Source organism: Typopeltis vanoorti, chromosome 19 (assembly GCF_054136105.1).
Source record: "Typopeltis vanoorti isolate ZY-2024b chromosome 19, IOZ_Tvanoo_1.0, whole genome shotgun sequence".
NCBI lineage: Eukaryota > Metazoa > Arthropoda > Arachnida > Uropygi > Thelyphonidae > Typopeltis > Typopeltis vanoorti.
The window spans coordinates 52,925,764-52,940,510 of NC_143567.1; the positions used below are offsets into that span (position 1 = coordinate 52,925,764).

The 14,747-nt window shown below is 36.2% G+C and overlaps 1 protein-coding gene across 6 annotated transcripts in view; it reads left to right on the forward strand.

Annotated features, from left to right (window-relative positions):
* LOC150096090 (kielin/chordin-like protein) overlaps positions 1-14,747 on the forward strand; it is a 649,251-nt gene that overhangs the window by 337,512 nt on the left and 296,992 nt on the right. For all 6 annotated transcript variants that reach the window (XM_090408779.1, XM_090408780.1, XM_090408782.1 and 3 more), the window contains one exon: positions 3,976-4,068. In XM_090408779.1, the coding sequence (XP_090264905.1) occupies positions 3,976-4,068 (93 nt within the window). The remainder of the gene's footprint in view (positions 1-3,975; positions 4,069-14,747) is intronic.

Sequence of the window (14,747 nt, forward strand, 5' to 3'; positions counted from 1 at the left end):
GCATGCAGGATGAAAAACCCAAGTTTCTGGGAGAAAAAACTCTGCTACCACTGAAATAATCAACAAGATTCAAGTTTATCATGCCAAGTTCATCACTCCCAACTTGATGGTCTTCCAAAGATTCTTAAAGAAAATATTCCTTTGAATGTTGTAAATTCTATTCATTGTCCTATTTGGATGAGGACAGACCAAATTCATGCAAATTTGAGTTTGGAAGATAGAAGATGAAGAAGAAGGGGGGGGGGAATATGATTGAGACATTTAAGCATCTGAAACATATTTACTGGATTGACACAGGTGTTTCATATGGTCAAAAGTAGGGAAGGATTAGGGCCATTTCTTGGAAGTCGCAAAAGGTAGTAGTAAGGAAGAGGATAAGAAATTAGATTTTTTTCATAAAAAATGCATTGCCTAAGATAAGAGTAATACCCATTATGAGTCTTATGATACCAGAGAGAATCAGAATATTACTAATAATTTTTATTATTATTACTCCTCAAAACTAAATAGTGGTGACTTCTTATTTGAAATCTTCTGGAGCTAGCATGAAGATATCTCTGTCACCAAAGTTAGACCTTTCTTATGTCATGTGTCTTCTATGTAAATTTGTACTCATCTTTGTTGGAATATGGTATTAGCAACATCCTATCCTGAATAGAATTGTGTCAGATATTTACCATTATTATTGACTTTGCTCATTTCTCCAAATTTTCCAAACATATCTGGTGTAAAATTCTGTAAATTTTTGTCTATATTATTAAATCTTATTACAATTTTGTTGTTTGCACTTTTGTAAAAACTAAGATATATTATATTATCTTTTTCAAACCTTTCTTAACTTTAACTTATAACTCCTTAACTTTAATCTTAACAGTCGTATTCTGAGTATATAATCCGTTGCTTGATTTAATCTCTAAAATTTTAATCCTCTCACTCAACTTAATTCTCTCTTGTCTCCAGGCCATAAATATTATTGTTCTCGTGTGCAAAACCTTCAGAAAATGCCTCTGGCTGGAGTCAATCTCTTTGAACAACTGGTGTTTTTCTAATTTGAATTTTGGAAAATTTATTTGATTTCTTTTACTTACATTTAGTAATTGTTGATTAATAGCAAATGGAAAAGATCAGCAAAAATGCATCAGTTTATGTCCAAAACATTTGATCCAGTTTGGTAAATAGTGGCATTCTAAATATCCTCCCATTTTCTGATATGTATTCTGGCTTTTACAACAGAGTGACCATTTTTCACCATGTGAAGAGGTGCCACAATAAAATTATTTTCTTTTCATAATCATTTTAGCTTTTTTATTTTTCTACAAACATATCTATAGATTTTTCACTGTTAAAAAAATAGTTTATCCCTAGGAGTTAGTTGTCGTATGAACACAGTTCCTATATTCCTACATGTGGCATAACTCCCTCAAAAATTGGGAATTATCACAAATGACTCTTTGTCAAAGATTTGTCATCCTTCATGGATGATATATCCTTTGCCATTAGTATATAAATTAAACACTGAGTCAGCATTTCAATAGTAATGTGTTATCAATACCCACCAAGTATCAGTACTCAAGTGACCAATTAATCTCACCGAGGACAATAATTGCTATATTATCCACTCTTTCTATAAGCAACACACAGTAACAAAAGAAATAATTTATTATGACGGAAAGTTTGCTATAGTAAATTTCCTTTAAAATAATATTATATGCCATGTGCATTGGCTGAATCTTTCTAGTAGTTATTAATATCACACTGCTTCATAGTGAAAGACTCTGTAGGAGATCTGCCCTTCAATCTCATTAAACTGTGCCTTAAACTTTCATTGTTTCTACATTTCCAATAATCTTGGGTAATCCATTCCACTGACCAACATGTTCTTTCAGCCAGAATTTCATCTTGGGAACAGGAAAAAGCCATGGTGGGGGGGAATGACTGTGTTGTGTTTTTAGAAGCTAGGAACTGGTGAACAGTGAGTGATGTGCAGGCAGGCATCCACATATCATCCATAAGACAGTCCTCTGATCTTACAAACTATGGATAGTTCACCTATGATCTGCAAGGATAGCCCCATGCACTTTTTGCAATGTTTTTCAGTGTTGTGTTTGTTGACGGTTGTCCATAACATTCATCATCATCATCATCAACAGGTGTTCACCGATCCTTGAAGCATTTGTACCACAAAAAAGTTTTGCTTTGGCTCATAGCATTATCACCAAATACTTCTTTAAGCATTTGGTGGGTTTCTTCAGCAGTGTTTTGATGTTGAAGCAAAATCTGACATATTCTTGCTCCTTAAAATCTGCTGTTTCAGTTGGAGAAGAAAATCAGTAAACCACTAAAACATGATGTTATAAAAATGCATAAAAATGCATATAACCCAAGAATGCAGCTTCTTAGTTTGCATACTGATTCACAAAGGGCATTTGTCCCTTATAGCAGCAGAAGGCCATACTAACTGGTTCACACATGCTATTCAAATTCCTCGAACTTTTTAGTAGCACCTCATCACTTAGCAAAGGTTGGTCGATTGGTAGAGCCTCTGCTTCTAATAGCTCGCAAAAAGTTAAGCAGGTTTGAGTGCGGTTAGTAGTTACCAATCATTCTATGGTGTTGGCACATTCTCCCTCGATGAGTCTTTGGATTCTCTGGAGGTGTCACATAATAATAATAATGTAAAACAGTAATACATCTCCTAGGAGCTGTGTTTTACATTATGAAAAAATATTAAGGTTAGTGATGGAGCTTTTTCCTTTGCTCCGAATTGTCATAGTGTTGTACTACCCAGGTGTTGACTTACAATAGGACTCGCTGATAGTTCTTCGGTATGAAACTCTTAGATTTCGATCTCCGAGTTTCATATCCGGCTTTAAAATAATGAGGGATTTATTATCCCCTTAACTTAATTTATGCTTCCAGAGAAAAAATAGCCTCTTGGCTCTTTATCGTAGAATATTACTTATTTTTTACAATCTCCCAAGTCAAGACCATGTAGTCACTTTCCCCAATTGGAGGCAATGTGGTTACTTTTGTTATGGATATTCATTTTTATATCAGATATCTTCTGTTCTTATGATCCAGTCCAATACTCTAGCATTCCAAGTTCCCTCCATCACATGCCGTCTCAAGTAATTATCTCCCAGTAGTGTATGAATTTCATTTCCTTGCTGCCATGTGCTTTCTCTTCCTTCCAGTCTATATTTACATAGTTGAAGTCTCCCATAATAATCACTTGACTTGCACTATTATATTAATTTGCTGATACACGTCTTCCAGATCATCCCTATAGCAGCAACCAACCATATATTTTGTCTTATTGGCCTTGATCTCACATCAGACAGCTTCAAATGAACAACCACCCTCCCACCTATTGCTTATTCTTATTGGCTGCAATTCATCTGCTATCATAAGCAGTACCCCCCTCAATCATCCTGTCTTTTCTATCTTCCTTGAAAATTCAAAGAAAGGATTATAAATATCCATTCGGTGGGAGGGTGGTTGTTCATTTGAAGCTGTCTGATGTGAGATCAAGGCCAATAAGACAAAATATATGGTTGGTTGCTGCTTTAGGGATGATCTGGAAGACATGTATCAGCAAATTAATATAATGAGTGCAGGTCAAACAGTCAGATAAAACAATAATGAATATTTATTGTGATTTCTTTTAACCATTTTAATTGTGCTTTTATATTTTCTTAACTTCTCTCTCTCTCTTTGTGTTCATGAAACTGAACACTGATTATATGCCCTACTCAACTCCTCACGAAATAAAATATATATATATATATAAAATTTAAAAAAAATAAAAAAAATTGCTATAGAACATCAACATCACAGTAAAGGAATGTCCTGCACTGTATTACTACTCTTTTAATAAAAGATATCATAAATCAAAAGTGATATCATAAATCATTCCTTTAATTATTAGTTTAAAAGTTGAGTTTTTTCATTTTTAATTGTTTTTTTTTTTTCTAGATGGCAGATCCTGTGAACAACCTATATGTGATGGATTCAACTGTTCTGTTTCAGTAAATGATGATGGGTGTATAACTTGTAGTGGATGTCAAGGTCAGTGTTTATCAGAAATTCCTTCAGACTGCAAACCAAGTTTTGAGAATGCCCACATTCAGGATTCACAGAATTGTAAATATACATGTGATGAGTAAAATTCTATCAAAGCATCTGAGAATTGATGACTGTTATTACCTTACAAGGCTATTTTTATTCAGATATTTTTATGACAGAAATATTAATTTTGCAATTTTGCCTCCACTTCTTAATCATATATTTTCACAAATTGTAAATATGCCAGTTTCTTATTGAAAATACTCACTTAGCACACTAAAATTTATGTATAATTAAAATAGAATGGTGAACTCTGAAATTATTTGTAAAACACCTCATCTTTAAAAACGGTATAAAAATAAGTTTTCTATAAATATAATAGTTCATTACAATATTGTATGTGGCTTTAAGTTTTAATTATTCTTATTGAAAGTAAATCATATTTTATATAAAAAAACTACTTAAACAGAAGGACAATAAGTATTTATTGTTACTTCAGATCCCAGTAAACAGACACTGTTTCCCTTCAAAACTTTTAATGTTGTTTTCAAAGGCAAATATTTTTTGCTTACTAAGCTGTAAAATAACAATGGATATTTATTGTCTTTTATTTATGTCAAGATGAAGTCTTTTAAAGTTCTTTTCTTGAATAATTCAAAAAATGGTTTATATATAATAAATTACAGACACCTCTTACAAGATATAATTTTTTTTTTATCTGTTATATATATATGGAGTGAAATAATGCATTTGTTTTGGTGATGGTGATGCTGTATTCTTCTCTGTTATAGCTTTTTTTTTTTTTTGTATGCATGTTAACTGTTAACAGGGCTGTGTATTTTTCTTGGAACCTTTTAGAATGGGACTGACATATACTTGTAACTTTTCTTTTCAGTGTTTACTAATGCTGATGTGTTCTAGTTTGCATGTTATTTTTTAAAGAAATCTTTTAATATCCTTTTTACAGTCTGTGTAATGATCATAACTGTAATATTTAATGTATCTTTCATTTATATTAAAATTCTGAACTTTTTCTATGAATGGCTTGTAGGTTTTTTCCTTAACTTCAAATAGTAATCTTTAATTTTTCCTAACACTACTGATTATCATACTAACAAGATATTAACAATATTAAATGTTATAAGTAAATAAATAAATAAATAAATATATATATATATATATATATATATATATATATATATATATATATCTCATCTTATCTCATTTTCCTTTTGCCCTCTTTTACCTTGTGGTGTTGAGGGTTTATTAATCATCGGACCTCAAACTGTTCACAGGATAAGGTGATCAGCCCTACACCCTGGTGTATTCTATGTCCATAGTGTTGAGTTCTCAAGGCCAGTTTGCCTGCTTTGCAGGATGAAAAACTCCAGGATAAACTGGGGAAAAACCCTACTGTCCACGCCCAAGACCAGCTAACTTGGCTATGACTGAGGAAGATATCCTTCAGCTCCTCACGTCACTGATGGGAATCAAACCTAGGACACTTCTTTCCCAGGCATATGGTTGCGAAGCACACAGCCACTAGGCTAACTGATACCTACTGTCTGATGTTTTCATATTATATTACTTTGGATATCAAAAAGAATTTACACATTTCAGATAGTTAGATCTAAATGACTGCTATAATAGTAGAATGAAAATAATTTGCTTGTAAGCTGATTTGCAGTATGAAAGAAACTGTAGCTAGTTCTACTATAACAAATGCTGCACAATGTAATTGTCCTGTTTTATTTATCCTGATTGCATAATGCAAGACTAATCAAATCATGATATGGCTTGCATAGTGGCAAATACAATTGCATGTGAGATAGCATAGTAAATATTTTCTTTTCTTCATTTTTTTTATTTCATGCATGTCAAATTAAGATGGCATGAATATAAATGTTAAGTAACATGCTTAACTCTAAATGAATTTTTCTCAACATTAAGAATTATCTCTGATGTGCTTGTATGGGATTTCACATTAAAATTACACCTTTCATCATTTTTTCCAGTGTTCAAGTCTGTCTGCACTAGCATCAAATAATGAATGTTAAGAATTAAGAAATATATAATTTTTTCATGTGATTGAAAAGATAATTATGGGAATATGATATTATGGATGAAAATGGTAGATTTGTAACCACTGCAGAAGATATATTATTATTATTATTACTACGGGCAACTCCAGGGAGTCATTAGACTCATCGAGGGAGGCCCCAAATCATATTCATCACAACTATTCGACATTCATACAGTATCTATCATACCTCGCCTTAAACTCGTTCACTGTCACAGCATCCACCACAGATTCTGGGAGTGCATTCCACTCATTCACCACTCTAAAAGTAAAGAACCCAGCTCTAACACCTTTACTAACCACACTTTTGCCAGTTTCCATGGATGTCCCCTAGTCCTCCCACAACCAGCCCTGTTCTCAAAAATATCTTCTGTATTACTTTTATAGAAACCCTTCAGTAATTTGAATGTCTCAATCATATCTCCCCTCCTCCGCTTGTCAACCAATTTTTGCAACCCACAAATCCTCAACCTGTTCTCATAAGGTTCATTCCACAGACCTGCTATCATCTTGGTCACTTGCCTCTGGATCCTCTCCCCCTCCTCCCCATCAAGAAGAAACCTAGGTGACCAAATCTGGGCACAGTAGTTGAGATGGGGTCTTATCAAGGCTCAATACAGAGGTACAATAACCTGCCTGTCTCTGCTTGTCAACGTATTCTTCAGCAACCAAGTGATTTGATGAGCTGATTTGGCCACTTTTGCAATGTGCCCCCTAAACTTCAACTCCTTATCCACCAACACTCCTAAATCTCATGCCTCATCAATTTCCTGGAGTAGAGTTCCACCAATGTAATAAACTGCTGCTAATCTTTTCACCCCAAAATGTAAAACCTTACATTTTGCCACATTAAATTGCCACATCCATTCTCCTTAGCCCAGACCTCCAGTCTATCCAAATCGTCTTGCAAAATTTTGATGTCATCTGCATTCACTATTGCCCTACCCAACTTTGCATCATCCGCAAACAAATGAACTATTCCTCTCAGATCCTTTCCTATATCATTAATGAACAAATTAAACAGCAGTGGTCCCAGAACAGATCCTTGTGGCACATCACTAGTCACAGGCTGTCTTGTGGACTCTACTCCTACTACTCCTATCTATCTCACCAACCCTATATCCATCCCTATATGCTGCAATTTACTGATTAGAATTCCATGTGGTATCCTGTCAAAAGCCTTAGCAAGGTCCAGTAGAATCACTGTAAACCCATTACTCTTATCCAGTTCAGCCGTCACTGTGTTATAATACGTGAGCAAGTTTCTGAGGCATGACCTACCCTTCACAAAACCATGCTGTCCCCGATACAGTATCCCATTTTCTTCTATCCAATCTTGTATTTTCCTCTTGACTATTTTCTCCAAGACCTTGATAATGATTCCTGTTATGCTGATTGGCCGGTAATTTTCAACAGCAGACTTGGAACCACCTTTATGCAGCGGAACTATTTTCCCCTCTTTCCACCCCCTTGGGACTGACCCAGACCCGAGATTCAAATTAAACAAAATGGTCAAGGGCACTGACAATTCTTTAGCCACTTCATGTACGACACGAGCTGGTATACCATCCAATCCCACAGATGTATTGACATTGAAGTTCTGTAATAGACTAGTTACCTCTACTTCATTCATCACAATTCCAGTATAACCTGTTGGTTCTTCCATTCCTGCAAAGTCACCACCTGGATGATATACTTTTGCAAAGTGCTCGCTCAGTAATTCCACAATATCGACTGATTCGGTTACCTCCCTACCCTCAGCATTTTTTAAGATCATTCTACCATGAACATTTTTCCTTTTACTTGCAACATATTGAAAAAACTGTTTGGGATTCTCTTTAGCCTGCATGGCCAATTTTCCTTTGTAATCCGCTTTTGCTTTTCTTACCACCCTTGTTACCATCCTGGCCTGAGCTTTATACTGTTCCTGTGCCTGCTGGTCACCTTTCTCCTTAAATTCCCTCCACAATTGTTTCTTTTTTTGCAGCTCAAGCTTAATAGTGTTGCATCCTGCAAACACTTCTTAACCACCTCCCATGCACTATCAACATCCAGCCCTTGCAGTTTTACATGCCATGGCACTGAGCCAAGCACACACCTAAGCTTGTCATACTTACCAGCCGGGTAATTCCACATGTACCTTGTCTTAATTGTAAATTCCACTCCTTTAGCCACCTCCCAAGTCATGACCTTATGGTCACTCTCACCAGTTGGTGGCAACATGGTCATGTTCGTTACAGCCACATTCTCAGTTGCAATTACTAGGTCAAGCACTCTCTGCCCCCTGGTATTTTCCACTACATGCTGCTGCAGATAGTTGTCCCTTAATAACCGCATAAAATCCAATTCCTTCCTCCCATGTGCCCTGTCCTCTTTCCAGTCAATGTTACCATAATTGAAATCACCCATAATAATTACCCTCCTTCCACTCATTTCTTCTATTTGCCTATGCATACTATCCCCACCATCTATTCCATCACCTGGTCTATAGCAGCACCCAATTGTATATTTTGTTATGTTAGATTCTATCTCACAACAAACAGCCTCAAATGTGCTCTTTTCTCTATCCTGCAGTTCAACTTCTATACTCCTTGGCTGCAACTCATCAGCTATCATCAATAACACTCCTCCCCCCTTTTTATTCACCCTGTCACTCCTGAACATGCTATACCCATCGCATTCAATCCCACTAGCTTTATCATCTTCTGTCAGCCATGTTTCACTAATACCAACAACCTGTGGCCTGGAAGTGCCAACCAAGGCAAAAACACTTCCTTCTTGTTCCTAATGCTCCTGGCATTAGTGTACATGAATTGCAAAAGCCCGTTTGTTCCATCCCTACTTTGATGCCTTATATTAACTATCCCATTCTGATTTGTTGTCCTTCGTACTCGCTCGGGCATAATATACTCATTCATACATTCAACTGCCTCCCTAAAGTCTGCATATCTACTCCTCCCCCTCTTAATAAATCTAGTTTCCCTGAGTCTGTACATCCACTTCCAGATCATTCATCAACACTTTTTCAAGCCTCCGTACACCAACTCCATTCAAATGTAACCCATCCATCTTATATAAGTCCTTTCACCCATCGAACTCATTCCACACATCCACAAATTCCACACCACTCTCCATGCATAACCCACGCATAAAGTCATTGGCAATTATGGCCCTCCTTCTAAACACTTCACTGTCATACCGCAGTAAAATACTCACCATCCTAACTCTCTCACTCTTCTCTTTTGCTACCTCAAGTAATTCCCTCACATCCTATATCATTTCCATTTTGTCCTTTTTCAAATCATTAGTTCCTGCCACGATTATCACCTCTTTCACCCTCTGTTTTTGCACTCGAATAGATTCGCTGATGTCCTTTATGTTTGCACCCGGCTGGTACGACTTCATCAAACTCTCAACTATCACACCTCTTAATAGCGAATCCCCATACAGCACTTGCTCCTTCATTTTATTTACGTTTACGAACATTCTATTATTTGTCGTCACAGACTTTCGCCAGTTATTATTCGGTACGTTCAGCACACATTTTTCCATATGCTCCAGTTGCCTTTTTGCTCTGTGTATCACTCCATTCAAATGTCCAATTTCACTACTCACATTTATCACACCATTTTCATTATCAATCAAATCATCCATTCGTTCTGTATTTCTACCTTCATTTACACTTTCAGCGACACTCTCACACCTAACTGGCACTACCACGCAATTCTCTATCACACTGCCATTTTCTACATTCTGACTATCATTAACGATATCACTCTCGCCACCCGAAACACACTTGAGATCCTCATTCTCCTTACACTTTCTGCACATATTAACTCCACTATCACCCTCTAACCAGACTTCCACTGCTCTTCGCAAAGCATACATCTCACAGACAGCACATTGCATAAATTCATTTACATCAAAACTCTTAAACAAACATGGCGACCTGGCCGCCATTTTTTTCTTTATCGGTGCCATATGTACACTATCTTATCTTAAAAATAATAATTAAAATAACAGAAAACACACAAAAATTGCACAGACACACCAAGAAACAAAAAGCAAACAATACTACTTAAAATTCTAGTAAAATTGCCAATGTTAACACAAAATACTACTAATCTTTTCAGGAGCTCTTGACAAGCCGACTATCTAATCAGTGCGACACCAAGCGAACAATATAGTTGATGTATTCAGTGAGCAGCCAGTAAAGGTTGGTCGATTGGTAGAGGCTCCGCTACTGATAACTCATATTAAGCTCATGTTAAGCAAGTCTGAGAGCGGTTAGTAGTTGGAAGGGGTCAATCATTCGGTGCTTTTGGCACTCTGCTGAGAACTAGCCATTCTCACAGGGTTAACTTCGGGCTGTAAACTGACGTATGTCAGACCTCTGTACCATCGAGGGTACTGATGTGGGGGATATGACAATAATTCAGTGAACAATCTTCACTGAATTATTACATCATGTTACATCATACAGTTCTTCGAGTGTTGGGGATATGTTGAAGGAGGGGAGTGATTGAGTGAGCAAGACGAATTAAGTAAAATTGATGTTAAATAAAGCAAGTAGGACTTGGTGACATTACTTGCCACCTTTTAAAGTGCATAGTAATATTCAGAGAGTTGATAGCAGTCTAGACATACTTGTTTAACAAGTCTTACAACAAGGCAATCTCAAAGGATTTGAAAGAGATTATAAGGCTTATTAAACAAGTATGTCTAGACTGCTATTAACTCTGAATATTACTACGAATTAATTCTCTGAATATTACATCAAGTCTTATGATGCCTTTGTTTCATTAAATAAAGGGATCATAATACTTGATACCATGAATTACACGCCAATTTGTATGTCTTTAGTGTGGTCAAGGTGGTGGAGAAATTGGCAAGGAATGAAATCCAAAACTAGATTGTTAACAGCAGTATTATCTGTGATATGCAGCACAGAGTTGTTAAATAAAGGTTATGTTTAGCATTCTTCTTACATATTATACACTGCAACAAGGTGACAAATGCATTGGGCAAGAGAGAATATATAGAGTGGTATATTTACATTTTGCAAAAAAATTTGATAGACTGTCACAAACAAGATAATAACCAAATTGGAACAGATGAGATTGGATAGGTGATTAGTTGTCAGACAAGTGTAGTACAGGGTTTTCATTTTGGGCCATTATTTAAATTGTATGTTAATGATATTGAGATCAAACTGAAGATATGCAATTACTTGTAAATGATATAAAATTTGAGATAATTCTGAGGAATAGAAGTGTTGTGACTTTACAGGATCTAAATAGACTGTGTGAGTGGGCAAGTGAATGTAGCTACCATTTCAGTGTTGCAAAGTGTATGGTATTGAAATCTGGTAGGCAAGAAAGAGATAAAATTTTGACAGAGGGAGAGAAGATGAGAGATCTGGGAGTGGTGGACAGGAACATGAGGCTTAGGGATCACATTGCTAAAATTGTGAGGACATTACAAAGGATTATGGCAGTGATGAGGAAGATCTTGACATGTAGAAGTATGTTGTCTCTTGTTCTGTATAAGGACTATTTGATGGAATACAATATGAAGTCACTAGTATACAAGTATCCTAGTTGTGAAGATACTTCACATAAAAACTTTTTTGTTTATACTTGGATAAAGGATTAAAAAAGAATATAATTTATTGGCATCTTTAATTTAATTCAGAACTACGGGGGGGGGGTGATTATGAAGAGCTCAGGAGACAGCTTGCAGGTATAGCATGGAATGAGGAGTTAGCTGGAAAAGAGATCAATGTAGCTTGGGGGATTTTCAAAAACTATCCAGTAGATGCAATGTCTAAATGTATTCCAAGAATTAGAAGGTTAAATAAGGTAGGTGTGAAATGGGTGAATAAAGAGATTAAGCATGCAATACAGAGAAAAGGGCATTATGGAGGCAGCATAAGAGAACTGGAAATAATCAATTCTATGAGGAATACAAAGACCAGGCAAGGTGGGTGACTTGGTTGGTGAGGGTAGCTAAAGAGAGGTATGAACAGCAGTTAGCTAATGAAGCCAAAGAGAATCCTAAGGAGATCTTTCGATATGTAGCCAGCAAAAGAAAGAATGATTATGGAAGGATGTCATTGATTGGAAAAAAAGTATAAAGACAGCTGTTGCAGAATGTGTGGTGGAGATACTTAAAGAGTAGTTCATAAAGATGTTTCAATCTGGTGAATGTGACTTCATGGAGAGATTGAGAGCAGTTGATGATGAGGAAGAGAGATGGACTGTAATAAGGTAATAACTAGATGTAAATAAGGCTGTGGGACTTGATAATATATCACCACGTATTCTGAAAGAATGTGCCAGGGAGTTTATGCCAGTCTTGACATGTTTTTTTAATACGAGTCTTGCACTGGGTCAAGTTCCTAAGGAGTGGAAGGAGGGCAAGATTGTGCCACTTCATAAAGGAGGTGATCGAACTCAAGCATCAAACTATAGGCCTATCTGTGTGTCAGGTGTTGTGGTTAAGTTGTTGGAGAAGCTTGTGAGAACTAGGATCCAGAATTGGGTTGATAACAATGGTATTATCTTTCATGGACAGCATGGATTTGCTAAAGGGAGGTCATGTTTTAGTAATCTACTTACTTATTACAATAAGGTGACTGCTTCCATGGACAGAGAAGGATACACAGTAATATACTTAGATTTTGCAAAGACTTTTGATAGATTACTGCATGATAAGTTGATAGTCAAACTAGAGTGGATGGGGTTGGATATTAGATTGGTGCATTGGATTGGAGACTAGCTATCTGATAGGTATCAGCAAGTTGTGTATGGGGGGGGGGTGCGATATCCAAGAAAAGGAAAGTTACTAGTGGTGTGCCTCAGGGGTCTGTTTTAGGACCATTGCTGTTTAATTTGTATATTAATGATCTTGGTGAAGATTTGGAATGAGATATTCGGTTGTTTGCAGATGATGCAAAGTTGGGACGAACATGAAGAGTAGAGAAGATGTTGTGGCCTTACAACAAGACTTGAATAAATTGAATGATTGGGCACAGGAATGGGGATGTGATTTCAATGTTGAAAAATATAAGGTTTTAAAATTTAGAAAACAAAAACTGGGATGCAGAATTTATGCTTTGTGAGGATATATTTTTGGAGGTGGAGAAAATAAGGGATCTGGGGGTGATAGTGCATAAGGATCTGAAATTTAGGGAACACATAGCCAAAATTGTGAAGACAACACTAAGGCTTCTGAGAGTGATGCAGAGGACACTGACTTGTAGAAGTAGGGAGATTCTTGTTCCATTGCATAAGGCTTTGATTAGGTCACACATGGACTATTGTGCCCATAGTCCATGTGTGGTCATGGACTATGGGCACAATAGTCCATGACCATTTGGTCACCTGGTTTTCAGAAGGATGAAGAGATGTTGGAAAGGATCCAGAGGTGACTGACTAAAGTAGTTTCTAACCTCTGGAATGTTGAGTATGAGGAAAGATTGAGAAGATGCAATTTGCAGTCTAGTGGGCAGTAGGAAGTGGGGAGATGTGATAGAGAACTACAAGTTATTACGGGGTTGTTATAGAATCAATGCTGGAGAAGTTCTACAGAAAATAGTAGGAGATCAGGGGAGAACCAGAGGTCATCCCTGGAAACTGTATAAAGAAGGTATGAGTAAGGGCACAGGAATGGGGAAGTGAGAAGCAGGTTTTTTTTCATGCAGAGTTGTGAATGATTGGAATGCTTTGCCTGAGAGTGTAGTGTCTGCAAAAAATTTGGGTGTGTTTAAAGCATGGTATGATGAGCTATGTATATGATAAAAGGACCTCCTAGATGAGTCTTTAACTCCCTGGGGTCTTGGGTAATAATAATAATTATAATAAATTTAGTCTTTTTTTTATTAATCTTTAGGCCCTTTCTTTTCGCTGAGTTTTCCAGTGAGATGAATGCCTCTACGAAGGCCTTCTGTGTTCTAGCAATAATATCAATGTCATCAGCATATGCCAAGACCTGGACTGATTTATAATAAATTGTATTTGTTCTGTGTATTCCAGAATCCCTTAAAGCCCTCTCTAACACTATGTTAAACAACAGGCAAGCTAATGCATCTCCTTGCCTTAGACCATTTTGTTTCAAATTCTTCTGACAAAACAGAATTGAATTTTAATATAACATATAATGGATTTCATTGTCATCTGGACTAATCGAATTAGTTTAGTTGGAGTGTTCATTTCTATCATTGCCAAAAATAACTGTTGTCTGTCAAACAGTGTCATATTCAGATTTAAAGTCCATAAATAAATGCTGAGTAATTATATTGTATTCACATGTTTTTTTGCAATATTTGTCATAGTGTGAATATTTGCTCTGTTGTTGACCGTTGGCCTGTTAGGTCTTAATTCACATTGATAGCTTCCTATTTCTTTTTCAGTAAATTTGGACAGTCTATTATATAAGATATTAGAGAGGACTTCATATATTGTATTTAAAAAGCTAATCCCTCTATAATTAGCACATTGTAGGGGGTCTCCTTTTTCTAATATTGGACATATAACACTGGTGGACCAGTCTTTCATAAGAATTTCATTCAACCATATATGAGTCATTAACTAATGAATTT